Source organism: Eumetopias jubatus, unplaced genomic scaffold (genome assembly GCF_037043125.1).
Source record: "Eumetopias jubatus isolate StellerSeaLion01/CBP00866 unplaced genomic scaffold, mEumJub1_p1.0 scaffold_3, whole genome shotgun sequence".
Lineage (NCBI taxonomy): Eukaryota > Metazoa > Chordata > Mammalia > Carnivora > Otariidae > Eumetopias > Eumetopias jubatus.
Window position 1 is genome coordinate 157,913,399 of NW_028274809.1, and position 15,325 is coordinate 157,928,723.

The following is a 15,325-nucleotide window of genomic DNA, read 5'->3' on the forward strand; positions in this document are numbered from 1 at the left end:
ATAAATAAAATCTTTAAAAAAATAAAAATAAAAATAAAAATAAAAAAATAAAAAATTACTGTTAAAGATCTTTAAGCACAAGTATAGTCCTTAACTGAAAATTGACAATAAGAGAAAAACCTAAAAGAGAAGCATAAAAAGAAATTAGTTTCATAATATGTGATCCATTACCTCATCAAAAATATAAATACAAATATTTTACATGCATTAATGAGGAGCAAATTATTTTTTTTAAGATTTTATTTATTTATATGAGAGAGAGAGAGAGAGCACGAGCAGGGGGCAGAGCAGAGGGAAAGGGAGAAGCAGAATCCCCGCTGCATGGGTAGCCCCATACGGTGGTTGATCCCAGGTCCCTGAGATCATGACCTGAGGGTAAGTCAGACCCTTAACCTACTGAGCCACCCAGATGCCCCAGAGGTGCAAATTATTGTGATAAAGTGAAACTTCCATATGCATAAAAAATCAGAATTTTTTTTCACTTGATCAAAAGCATATCACTGATTTCATTTGTTGAAGAACTTGTGCTTTGCAAACTGAAAAGAGCACTGTAGCCAAAAAATTTCTGGCTTTCCTTTCTCCTGATATTACATAAGAAGCCCTTTCAGGGCTATTTTAATAATATACTAATATTACTTGTTACAGAAGGGAATTCTATAGATTAAGTGATTAAAATAATTAAACACTTGGGGACTACTCACAAATTACTATGAAAATCTTTTATATGTGTGTTTATAGGATATTTTGTAACATTAATTCCTTCTTGATACTTTGTTAGTTCTGTTGCTACAGCATCAACTCAAGACAACAGTAACTACACAGCCATTTATATCTGTTAGACAATAAAGAAAACCTAATACATTTTAATAGTAGATTCTGTGTGTGTGTGTGTGTGTGTGTGTGTGTGTGTGTGTGTGTGTGTGTGGTGATTTTATACAGCTATTGCTATATATTTGTTTTAGAAATAGCTCAGTAGGAGAAATGAAAATAAAATTAAAATATGCAAATGACACCATCTTTAAATGAATAGAATACTTTTCAAGTAGATGAATATTATTATCTTCAACATCATCAACATCAAGAAAGCGGAAGGATAAGTTTCTTAAAATAGAATTATCTTCAGTTTGGATACAAAAACCTAAAAAGGAAACATATTTGAAGAGCATCTGAATAGAAGAAATGGACTGTATCTAAAATGGACCCTTAAAAAGCTTATAATTTTCATTGCATACTCTGTGATTATGCTTAATTAGTCTTTGAAATTGTCATAAATGCATATTTAATTGTGGTTATTTTATGAGCCCTAACAATTACAAAGTTCTGTGTAGTCAAACTGCAATCACATGAGTGAATAATTATGTGTTATAATGTTACTATTTATTATACATCTCTATCAGTTTATTCAGTGTAATGTGAATATCCTGTTTGCACATGACACTAAACACAAAAGTCAATTTTTTAAAACTCCACTCAAATCAACTTCATCTTAGCCAGTAGACTAGAATTGTACTAATGACTGTGAGTTAGAACACAGATGACTACCTATAAAAAGTTGTAACCTTAATTTAGGGACAGAGGAATTAAAGAAAAACAAAAACAATAGGAAGTTCCTTTCTAGGGAAGCTTCCACGTGCTTCCTTACTACTTGTGATCATCCAGCTCTGGGGGCAGTTGTCATCCAAGCCACTCATTGTATTCAACCTTCATTTCTTCAATTATCAAAGAAATGTTGAAAGTCAAATTTTGCCTTTTTTTAACTTGACAATTGTATATTAATTTAAACTCATTACTCAGACCATGTGTGTATATAAGATAATGAAAAGTAGTAACACAATGTAATGAATAATAAAAAAGATAACATTCAACACAAATTTTATCACTAATTTATCACATAATAGTCCTGAGAAAATTATGGATGAAAGGAACTTTGTTTTAATGGCAGAAACGCAAAGCAATTCATTCTCCCAATGCAAATTCTAATTTATGGGTTATTAGAAGGGTTATTGGTAAAGATAAAAAAAAAAGCATGCTGCTAGCTAAAGACCATAAGAAATGTCAGATATTTCAAAACCATGAACAGAAAGCACATAAAGTTTGTTCTTTTTCTCTGGCATTGCTGTAATGGCTCTGAAGGACAAGTGAATGAGGTATAGGATTTTTGGAGTATGGGACTGACAGGGCAACTACTCTCACACTGACTCGGGGAGGCTTATGCTCCAGTTCTGAGACTTCCACCTTTCAAGGCTGTTGATTGAACATGGTAGCCTCTTGATGAGTCCTATTGCCACGCTTCTGCTTCTAGCTTAAACATGGTGAAATCCTGCATGCCATGCTGGTAGCACTGGGCAGAACGGCGAGTGCACTGAACAGGCAAATGAAAACAAAACAAAAACAAAAACAGAGGAACAAAATGTTCATGGAGTTCTGTGCTCTTATCTATGCTTTAGATTTATAAAATCCACTTGTCTGAAGTAATCCATGTTTTGAAGTGTTCTGGACATCAGAAATCTGATTTGATATAATGGATAAAATGTACTCACTGTGTAATCATCAGCATATTAGATGGAACACCTAATTTGTAGTAAGACAGCACTAAGCTTAAATCCCCATTCTAGCATGTTTTTGATATTATTCTTCAGTAAATTATTGAACACCCCTGAATCTTAGTTTTATCATTTTTGGAATGAGTATTACACATACTTTGCAGGGGTTTTGAAAGGATTAAATTCAGTATGTTTAACACCTAGAACAAAACCTGATATATACTATGTACACTTAACTTGTAGCCCACCAGTACCAGTAGTGAAAAGCATTGCTATCAAACACAATGGCTGAAGTTAGAGTTACCTCAGTTTCTTTTCTCTCTCACTCACCCAGTATACATATAGGCCTCTAGTGAAGTGCCAACCTTTTTTCTTAGTCTCTCTTCTTGCTTCCTCCTCATGTCATTCTGACTAGTCTTTAAATTAAATCTTGGCTTTTACTTGCTCAAAAAACTTTCAATGATACACCATTATTTTCAATATAAAAACCTGAATCCTTAACAAATTCTCAGTAACCTCGGAAAATTGGCTCGGCCTAAATCTTTAGCCTTATCATCCACCTCTCTTCCTTTCTCCTCTACCATCCCATCACACTTGAATTTCCTTAAACAGAATAAGCTCCTTCCCACCTCAGATCACTGGCTCATCATGAACGTTCTCTAACCAACTCTTCCCCTGATGAATTCTGCCTCATCCTTTACAACTCGGTATAAGGCTGTTTTACTCTTCCACAGCATCTTACATTCCTTTATAACAGTTACCATATAAATACATATATGCAAATATATATGAATATATATAATTGTCATTTATAGTTGTAATTTATTTGCATTCAACATATTCATCTTTATTCTAAGGGCAGTCTATGTCTATTTTGGTCACCATTGTTATCTCCAGCGCCACCTACTATAGTTCCTGGTATAGAATATTCAACAGTCACTCACTCTTTCACTCAACAATAAATGCTATGCACTTAAGGTACAGATGTTTAAAAAAATGCTACCACGAAACTGCCATAGTAATGGTAGAGAAGAAAGCAACAAAACAATGACAAAGTAAAAAAATATAAAGCCAGAAACTCATAAGTACTCTAAAGGATACGAAACAATGTAAGGGTATAGAGGGTTTTGAAGGCAGTGCCACATTATATAGAATATTCAGAGATGAGGGGCACCTGGGTGGCTCAGTCCATTAAGCATCCAACTTTTGATTTTGGCTTAGGTCATGATCATAGGGTCATAAGGTCAAGGCCCTCACTGGGCTCTGTGCTCAGCGGGGAGTCTGCCCGAAATGCTCTCTCACCCTCTCCTTCTGCTCCTCCCCCTGCTCTCTCTCTCTCTCTCCCTCTCTCTCTCTAAGATAAAGAAATAAATCTTCATTAAAAAAGAACTTTCAGAGATGAGAACTCTGTGGAAGTGACATTTGAGCAGATGTCTGAATGAGGCAGAGGAGAAAATATATTTTGGTAGAAGAGTGTTCCTGGCAGAGGGAAGAAAGAGCAAACACAAAGGTCTTCAGGTGAGATGTGTGGTGTAGTCAAAAAGCAGTAAGATCGGTGTGGCTAGAACTATGTGAATAGGGAAAATAATGGTAAGAAATGAGACTGAAAAGAAAGAGGAAAACCATGTGTGGTCATCTTGAATTACTGAATTCATGAGTGCTGAGAGTCACAATCCTAAAAGACTATCCAAAGGAAATATGTTAATATATTACAATGTACTAGATACTTTGTCAGGACAAAATGCATTTCCACAGAGAATACTCATTCTATCATAAAGGATTTTGCAGTAGAGTTGTGAAGACCAGTCACAAAGACAGTAAAAGGTAATTAATTGTATAAGGAAATTTATGATGATGCCACACAATCCTAAATAGAGGAATACTAAGATTTCAAAGGAGAGAAAGAATGCCATGAAAAGTTTTAAGACATTTCTTAGGCATGGATGAACTAAAACTGGAAATGGAGGGGTTATTTAGAATTAGATACCAGAGATTCCAGGCAAGAGAAATATCATGAGTAAAGTAAAAGTGAAGGGAATTCACAGCACATGTTTAGGAGGGGTGAAGTCAATTCCATTAAATTTTGAGGAAAAATGCCCTGGGAGTAGTTTAGAAGCTAGGTGTGGAGGACTCCAAATATGGAGTGTGAATCTGCTCTTTTGAGATAAGTGTTGGGTTAGGAAAACAAGCCACTCTATGTTCAATACAAGAAAGATTTGTGGACAGTGAATTGACAGGTGGTGCAAGTGAAGGTCGGGAACTTTATGTTAATGGTCTCAACCTTCAGTTCTATGTGAATTGTTCTCAGAAGCACTCAGCAAAGGCACTCCATTCCCCAAGAACCTCCAGAAGGTCTCAGTCCCCAGCAGGGAAGTACACCGCTTTCAAAGGCTTGCAAAGCAGTTATTTCAATTTTTCCATTCATCTACTTTTCTGCTTTCAGCTGCTTATGAAGTTGTACCTTGCACCTCTTCCACTTTCCATCCCCTACATGGATGCTTGTTATTGGCAAACTGTAACCCAGAACCAAATGGAGAGAGTATTTCTGGGAGATGCAGTTCCAGGAGTCTCCTCAAAAGGCCCGATGACCTTGGAGGGAAGTGGCAGTGATGATTAGCAGAAATAGACAACCCAGCGGAGAAAGAAAGATCAGATGACTGACATAGACTTCTGGACTTTCCATTCATCTTCACAAAAAGCAAATCAACCTTAATGTTATTCTTTCATATAACCTTTAATTTGAACAGAAGACCACTACTAAAATGAAAAACAGAATGAGAAACATTTACACAACACTGTTTTAGACAGAAGTCTATTCTAACAAATATGTGAAGATGATTATTTTCCTGCCATAATATTATTCAGCTACAGGAACCCGAATGTCTTTCAAAGTCCCTTCATATGACATGATTATAAAATATTTACTATTCTTGTTATTCTCGTCTGTTTCTATTTGTCACTCTCTAATGCTTTTGAAATATGATGTCCAAAAATAAGCACAGGTCTCATAATGAACTCTGACTAATAATAGAATGGGGGGCTATTTCCTTCAATTATTTTGTTGCTGTCTATATATTCATGCAGCCAAAGTTTAAATTAATGTTTTAGAATTAGTTTCACACTTCTGCCTAATACTGAGCTTGCCTTCAAAATTTTCCAGTATTTTGCACATGAACCACTGCCAGGTTGGGTCACCTTCCTGAATAGATTTTGGAATCATCCACACAAAATCAATAGCTGAAGCCAAATAACTGGGTGAAATTTCCAAAGGAAAGTTAGCAAAAGATATAAATAGCAAAGGCAGGTAGCTAGCAAGGTAAGATCTAGCCATTGAAGGTCAAGTTCATACCTAAAAATTTTAGCAAGGAAATTAAAAATTAGGAAAAAAAAGTATTATTTATAAAATAAACAAATAAATAATAAGAGCCAATAAAGAATTTAGTCCCAGATGTACCAGGAAACCTGGGATGATTTGCTATATTAAAGCAGTTAAAAAGAAAAAAACTGGTAATAAGTTTGCTCTCAAAGCACAGATTGAATAGATTAAATGGGGACACATGTGCGATTAAACAAGGATCAGGAGCAAAGATATGGTGAAAAATTATAACATCAGTTACAAAACAGTCATTTTAAAGTGTTAGAACTGAGAGGAAACAGCGGTGTAGGAAGAAAACTGGTCAGTAAATTTTCTTCACTAAAATGGTAACCTGTGAGCATCTGGAAAATATTGGAGCTTTATGTTTCTAAAAGAATTTGAAATCATTTAATTTTCAACAGACATGACACAACACATAATCCATTCATAGTCTCAAAAATAAATTAAAAGTTGTTTAGAATGTTAGAATGTTAACCAGAACTCTTTTATATTTTGGTTTTAAATATATTTTACTATAGAATATACATTTTAAAATGTCTAAAAAATATTGTTATTATTCTGTGATAAAATGCAGAGCAGTCCAAGCAGCTGCAGGAAAAACATCTTTATTACTAAATTAATAATTTCAAACTAGACCAGAAGGGACCATTATCCCTCTGGATATGGAGGCATATTGTTCTTTGGCTTAGCTAAGCCAGGAACTTCTAATTGTAATGAAATGTGCATAATTAAGTGACTGCAGTTGGACTTTGATATTTTGGCTAATGAAATATTTGTTTACATTGATTTTACAGGGTTCATATAATTTCAGTAGCAGTACTATGCCCTGTCATAGAATATTCCAAAGGAACAATTTGACAATAGAATTACAAAGCATGTATCTCCCTCCTTTTATTTGTTTATTTTCATTTAATTTACTAATCAGCTTAAAGGATTAAAGAAGAAAAATAAAATAATATTGAAATTCTGTATAAGAATAACAATTAGAAGACTTTTAAATGGCTGATAGTCATTAGTGATTTGAAAAGATGTTGAATCTTAAGAGTTTTTAATAAGTAGCAACTATAAAGATTAATGAGATTTAACTCATATAAATTCTTCCCTTGAGGTGGAAAGGGAAAGTTCTATATTCTACAATTGGTTGTTTCAATAATAACAATCAAATCATTAATAATGTTAATAATGAAAATAAGAAAAATGGCTAACATTTTATATAGGAGTTACTATATGCCAGAAACTAGATTAAGTGTTTTAGGATGATTATTTCTAGGGTATGAAATATTGTATGAATTGTTATAACTGGTTATTCTATTCTAGAAAGGAAATAACATGAAAAAAATTCCATACCACAAAGTTCACACATTTAAAGTGTGCAATCCAAATGATTTTTGGCATCTCTACAAAGCTGTTAAAATACCTATTTATATATAGAAAAAATCAAAGAGAAAAATATAAATAGATTTAAATTATTTTTGGAATATTTACCAAGTGATATTCACTCCATTTAAGCCCATCATTAAAATGGTACAGAAAGTCAGTTATAGAAAAAAAAATGGAGAGTGGTTGGTTTAAACATCTAAATATTTTCACTGACTATAGAAGTTTCCAGGAGTTTTGAAAGCCAATATTTACTTTACCAATAAATACTTTATAATATATACTGTAAGTATGATTTTTTTCATCCACAAATCATATAGGCAAAGCCATACCAAACATAATGTGCTACGATGAAAATATATCAGTGAGCTCAGGCTGCTATAACACAATACTACTGACTGGGTAGCTTAAGGAACAGGAATTTCTTTCCCTTATTCAGGAGATTGGGAAGTCTAAGATGAAGGGGTAAACTGATTGGGTCCCTGGTGAAGGCTCTCTTCTTGGCTTGCAGATGGCCACCTTCTTACTGTGTCCTCACAAGGTGGAGAGAGAAAAGAGGCAAACTCTCTGGTGTGTCTCCTTATAAGGGCACTAATCTCATCATGAGGTACCCACCCTCAAGACCTTATCCAAACCAAATTACAACCAAAAGCCCCCATCTCCACATACTAACACATTGTGGGTAAGACATCAACATTGAATTTTCGTCGATACAACTTATTCCATAGTAAAAAGGTTGTAAGATAAAAAGCAAAAGAAACGTTTTTTTTGTGGCACAGACTAGTCAGTCTTTTTTAGAAAGAAAAGGGGAAAAAAAGGCAGCTGTGGAAGTAGATATAAAAAGACAGATATGCCAGGAGCAATAAGAAAGATTCATTTAAACAACTTCTAAAATCTTAAACAGTCTATAATTGCTTTTTGGCTTTGTTTACTATTTATAGGCAATGTAGATTTAAAGTCCATTATGAATAGGCTTTATTATTTTTTTTTACTTTGCTATTATAAAATACTACATACTACATTGTGCCCCATAATAGAAACGTGCCAAGCTTGTAGAAGTCATTTTAAACAGAAAGAAGTCATTTGATGCAAAGACAGTAATTGTTTTAACTTCTGATAATACGGCTCTGCCTCTATGATTAAAATATTAAATCTCCTTACCATTGTATAGCTGTGGGCTACCTTCATTAACTCAATGCACCCTTGAGCATCTGCGAAGGCTCGGATCCCCAGACAGTTGGATGGGTGCAACAGCTTCATGAGGAAGTGGCAGCACACTTCCACTACTTGGGGAAGCTGAAGAAGGCACGCTGCAGCAAGAAGGTTTTCAATGGTGTCTTCCTTTAATTCCAAGCAACCTAAACAGTAGGTGAAGAGAATTAGGAAACTGTTTAAACCATGTACCATTGTATTATTTAAAATTAGGCCAATCTGCTAGAAATGATCTGAACTTAGACCCAGAACCAAGATAAATATAACTCACTAAAGGCCAACAACTGTTTTAAGCATTTTGCATTTTTGACTTCATGTAATGTTCAAAATCATCTAGTACATACTAATTATCTGTGTCCGCTTCAGAAGGAACTATGCTTGTTCCTTTTGTTGTGAATTAAGAAAAAAAGAAGAGTAAAAAGTAAATTTCACAAAACATGTCTACAAGCTTTAGAGAGCAAAGGATCATGAAATTTCTGACAATACATTCATGTGTTTATTAGTATGAAGCACCTATGTGTGGATAATGAATATATGTATATAGATAACTTACATAATTATCTATATACATATATAATACATGTGTTGTAGATTGCTAATATTGTATTTAACTCACCATACCCATGATTATAATTTTCTATAATTTTTTTTTTCTTATCAGTTAACCTAAAAAATTGAGATCTTTTAGTGCTTCCTCTTCTATCTAACTACTGGAATAATTTATTAATGAATGGGGCTATTTCTGTAATGTTTGTAAAACATTCCCATGAAGACTTCCAGGCTTAAACTCTTTGGAGTTAGGTTTATTTAGCAACTTAACACATTTATTTTAAAGATTTTATTTATTTTTTTGACAGAGAGACACACAGTGAGAGAGGGAACACAAGCAGGAGGAGTGGGAGAGGGAGAAGCAGGCTTCCTGCTGAGCAGGGAGCCCAATGTGGGGCTCGACGTGGGGCTCGATGTGGGGCTCGATCCCAGGACCCTGGGATCATGACCCAAGCTGAAGGCAGACACTTAACGACTGAGCCACCCAGGCGCCCCACAATTTAACATATCTTTAATAGGTTTATTCCCCATTCAGATTTTCTATGTGTCACTCAGTATTGAGTGAATATTTCTAAGTCATACAAATGGCTTATTCCATCTTAGTTTTTGTGGCACAGACTACTACTCTTCACTAGAAATAGCTTCACTCATTTTCCTGAACACAGGGCCAGGCCACATGTTAATATATGATACATATCAATGGACTATGAGTAGAGGGATGTGTATTACTACCACACCAAGGCATTTATGACATGAATGTGTTTCATCCAAGCTCTCTTTGTCTTCTACCAGCAAAGTAAAGATGACATAAAACCCTGGTGGATGGAGGATGCACAAAGAGTAAGGAGACTGGGTAGCTGAATCTACATCAAGAAGTACTAGTTTCAAATAATAATACTCAATATTTAAACTAATAATACTTAAATAATAAACTCCAGTGCTCAAATATATTTTTAGTTTTATTAGTTTATTGGTTTTATTGATTCTTGCAGTCCAATCTACTCTAAATTGTAGTTTTAATTTTATTTTAGTTCGTGTGTATCTAAAAATATGGGAAATTTTTCATACCATGGATTTTTTATTTTTGCCTTCTGTCATCCTTATTTTGTTAAATTAATCTATTTTTCAGTGGATTGCTTAATAACTTCAGAGAATCAATTTTTGGGGTCTTATTAATGCATAATATAGAGTAATAGTAATGAACTTGAGGTTTTAGAAAATTTATTTTTATTAATTTTGCTCAGAAATTATTGACCTTGCTAAATATGAAAATTCTGGAAAAGTATCGCCTATTTTTATGGAAATTATTCTTCCTCCTTACCTTTCCTTCTTCAATTTTCTCTTAGAGACTATTATTAAGGACTATGTATTGGATCAAATCATTCTCTCCTCCATATCTATAATTTCTTTATGTATTCCATTCACTAATTCTCTCTCCAGTATACTTAATATTTTGTTTCAACTTGATATGTTGAACTTTAGAAATATTTTATTTTTACTTCTAGAAGCTCTTTCCATGAGAATTATTTGTATTAAATTTATATTTTCATATCTACCTTTAAACTCATAGAAACTTTTTGCTATATCTTATATACTGTTTAACCTTGACTTACTAAATATTTAAATAACTTTTAATAGAATTTCTACCAATAGGAATTATTCATTTCACAGAATTTTAAATTAATTCATAAACATCAATTTTTATTCCTGAGTTTTAATAATGTCATTCTTTTTCTTTGATCATGGATTCTTTATATTTCTACTATTCTGTCTTTATATAACTTTACCACATTCAGGTTTTTTTTTTAATTTTTTAAAGATTTTCTTTATTTGAGAGAGAACATGAGTGGGGAGAGGGAGAAATGAAGGCTTCTTCATTTTAAAGAATTTTTTCCTTTATAATTAGTAATCTGTTGGGTGGGGGGATAACTTTGCTTTCAAACATGACATTTCACCTATAACTTAACATGTTTAATAGTTAAAGAGTATTATATTTTATTTATGAGGGTCACTGATAGAATAAGACGGCAAAGGAATTTAAAGCATGCTTCCAAGTGTAGCAAGGGATTTAATGAAAAAAGCAGGTAAAGTGGAAACAATAAATTGAAAGGAACAGTGTATGAGAAGAAAATTAAAATACTTTTTTATTATGTATTAATTTCCAATTTTATTATGTATTATTATATTATTCCAATTTTTTATGTATTAATTTCCAATTAAATTAGCTACCTAAAGTTTAATTTTAATATAAAAGAGGGACATTATCAATAACAAAAGTTATTTCTAAACATACAAGATTTTGATAAATGCACAAGGATCTTATTACTCGGATATTATCAACTAATAGAACATTGAGTATCATAGGTCAATTCAGCAGAGGAGACATTTGCCAATACAATTCTTGGAGGGGTTTATATTTCACATTATCATTCAATAATAATGTCAAACAAAATATTCATCTGAAGTTGAAAGATTCATACAAACTCGAATGATTTTAAGATAAATTATGTCAGTGCAGCTATTGATATAGATTTTAAGGTTTATGAATATTATAGTAAGCACCATAATGAAGTATTCTACAGGTTATAGAAACCTGTATTTTATAGATTTTAAATGATTTATGAAATGTGTACCTACGCTTATAAGAATAAAAATATGAAATATAAAGGAGATAACATGAATACATTAAAATCTGTTATTTATAATTGATCATAAGCATAACAACTTTTTTTTTAAGATTTTATTTTTTGACAGAGAGAGACACAGTGAGAAAGGGAACACAAGCAGGGGGAGTGGGAGACGGAGAAGCAGGCTTCCCGCAGAGCAGGGAGCCCGACGCAGGGCTCGATCCCAGGTCCCTGAGATCATGACCTGAGCCGAAGGCAGATGCTTAACGGCTGAGCCACCCAGGTGCCCCTGCATAACGACTTTTGATAACATTTATATCTTTTAAAATATTGTCATGATTTCAGACCTTCAGAGGAATTTTACCTAAAACTTTCAGTAAGATTGCCAAGAAGATGGTCATATGCTTCCTAGCATGGGTCCTGTGAAAATCAGATAAAAGAGGTAAATGCAGATGGGGCATGGCTTTTATAGATTCTATTTTATTTTGATTTCAGAACATTGGGAGAATAACTTCCTTTAATTTTAACTGTTTTCTGTATTTTTAAGATTTATTTATGTATTTATTTATTTGAAGGAGAGTGCGCGCAGGAGCAGGGGCGAGAGGCAGGCAGAGGGAGAAGCAGACTCCCTGCTGACCAGAGAGGCTGATGCAGGACTGGATCCCAGGGCCCTGGGATCCTGACCTGAGCCTAAGGCAGATGCTTAACTGACTGAACCACCCAGGAGCCCCTGTTAACTAACTGTTTTCAATAGGAAGTATACACACAAAAATTAACACAGTAGCTCTGGCCTACTATTTTTGAAAAGGCCTGCTAGCAAAATTTGCCCTTGACTGGTGTCTGAAAAATTAGATTTCAAAGGGGTCCCCACCATTAACTAATACAAATGATTCATTGTACCTAAAGTGTTTGTATAAACAATATGGCTTATGCTGAACACCTGCCTTCCTTCTGGGAGTCTTGAATTTTGGCACATGCTAAGCAGAGGCAGCCTATGTGATCAGATCTCCATAAAAACCCAGGGCACTGAGTCTCTAATGAAACTCCCTGGTTGGCAACAATTCACAGGCTTTGTCACATCTCATTGAAGAGGACATGAAGTGTGCCCTGTGTGATTCCATTTGGAATGGAGCTTTTGGAAGTTTGTGCCTTGTTTCTCTGGGGCTTCACCCAGTTCCCTTCCCTGACTGTGCACTGAATCCTTTTGCCGTAACAAATCATGACCGTTGGTATGACTATGTGCTGAGTCCTGTGAGCCATCAGTGATTTACTATATCTGTTGGTAGATGGTTATATTGACGACAGACAACTGAGCACCAGTACATGATTGAGCTTTGTTCCAAAACACCAGAAAATATTCTCAGCCAAGTCCAGCCAATTGACAAGCCACAAACTTGTAAACTAAATAAATGGTTATTGTTTTAAGATATTAGACTTGAGGCAAAATGTTTGGGGTCAAGCAACCCTTATGCATGAAAAGCTAACTTACAGAACACAAAATAATAAATGTGATGGGCTAATCAAAGAAAAAAGATTACTCAGAATGGATCATAGTCCTAAATGTAAAAACTAAAACTATAAATCTTCTATAAGAAAACAGAAAAATTTTGTGACCTTAAGTTAAAGATTTTCTAGATAAGACATCAAAAACATAATCCACAAGAAAAAAATTGTTAAATTGGACTTCATAAAAATCACTGCAAAGGACAATATTAAAGGGACAAAAAGATGAACCACAGACTGGGGCAAAAAATGTTTGCAAAATCATATGTCTGGTAAAGTACCTGTATCTAGAATACATAAAGAACTCTCAAACTCAATAACAAGAAAAAAAATTAATGGGCAAATGATCTAAACAGATGTTCCATAAAAGAAGATACATGGATGAAAAATGCTCAACATTATTAATGTTTAGGTGGATGGAAGCTAAAAGCACAATGAAATACCACTACAGGTGCATGAGCACTGCTGGTGGAAATGTGAAATGGTATATCCATTTTGGAAAACAATTTTACAATTTCACCTCTTAAATGACTCAGCCATTTCACTCCTAAGTATTAACCCAAGAAAAATAAAACAGTATGTTGATATAAAGCCTTATATATGAAAGTTTATAGTAGATTTATTTTGTAATAGCCAAACACTGGAAACAACCTAAATGTTCATTAACAAGTGAATGATGAACAAATTGTAGTACAGTAGTTCCCTTTATCTGTGGAGGATATTTTCCAAGAACTCCAGGGGATTCCTGAAACCGTGGGTAGTACTTAACTTTTATATACTATTTTTTCCTATACATACATACTTATGATAAAGTTTAATGTACAAACTAGTCACAGTAAAAGATTAACAAAATAACCAATAATACAATAGAACAGTTATAACCATATACTGTAACAAAGGTTGTGTGAATGTGGTCTCTCTGTACTCTGCTGGTACTCACCCTTCTTTTTGCGATGATGTAAGATGATAAAATGCCTATGTGATGAGATGAAGTGAGGAGAATGAGGTAGGCATTGTGACCTAACGTGACCTTACTGTTGATGTATATTCTCTTCTGACATATACAATATGTCAGAAGGAGGATCATCTAGCTTGGATAGCTGAAATTGTTGAAAACAAAACTGCAAATAAGTGGGCTACAATGAAATACTACTCATAAAAAGGAAAGAACTATTGATATATGCAACATCATGGTTAAGTATGTTGAGTGCAAAATAATTATGTTGTGTAAAAGAAACCAGACAAAAAAATAAACCTTATGACCCAGCTTAATTAAAATCCTTAAGCATTTACATTATTATGACATAAATCAGATCATCAGTACCTGAGGATGGAGTAGGGGCAAGGAGGGGTAACAAGATGGATCAGAAAAGTGGGTGATGAATATATTCATTACTCTGATTATGGTAAGGGTTTTATGGGTGTATACATATGTCAAAAAGTCAAATTGTACACCTTATATATAGGCAGTTTATTGTATGTCAATTATTCATTAATAAAGACTTTAAAAGGAATACTTAAATGCCAGCAAAGATGAGTTGGGCAGACTAGTACCTATATTTTCTGAGGGCTTTAATTCAAACTTTACTAACAAAATCACAAAGATAGTATATTATAATTTAGAGAAATTGTGTGTTATGTGTTAATTTTTTTCTTAAGAGTTTACAATATATAGAACATATTATATTTATGGCAATTTCATATATGTTATTACCGTTTAAAATACCCAATCAACATATTGTTAAAATAATCTTATAAATGTAAATCTAACATATAAAGTGGTGTGTGGGTGTGTGTATAAGTTAGTATCTTTACCCTCCCAGATCAACCCTTGAAAAGTGATTCAGAGATGTTAAGTCAATGTAATAAGCCAAAGGATATGTAAGTTATTTGTTTTTACAAACAAATAGTCCAAATTCAAATACTGAATTTAGCATTACACTTCATAATAATTTAGATCATATTTTAGCAGGCACTTCTCCTTCCTTTTCTGTAAAAAAAAAAAGTAAAAGGAGAAAATTTTTAAATTTTCACAGGTTATCTATAGACTAATTTTTTCAAGTTACTTATGGTAACTTTGGATGCAAATTTGGAAGTAATAAGCACTGTTTGCTTCAAAGAGTTAAAATATTCTATTT

The 15,325-nt window shown here is 33.5% G+C and overlaps 1 protein-coding gene across 2 annotated transcripts in view; it reads right to left on the minus strand.

Moving 5' to 3' along the window:
* The window catches only part of KLHL1 (kelch like family member 1), a 378,567-nt gene that overhangs the window by 210,471 nt on the left and 152,771 nt on the right, over positions 1-15,325 (minus strand). For both annotated transcript variants that reach the window (XM_028106018.1, XM_028106011.1), the window contains one exon: positions 8,458-8,654. In XM_028106018.1, the coding sequence (XP_027961819.1) occupies positions 8,458-8,654 (197 nt within the window). The remainder of the gene's footprint in view (positions 1-8,457; positions 8,655-15,325) is intronic.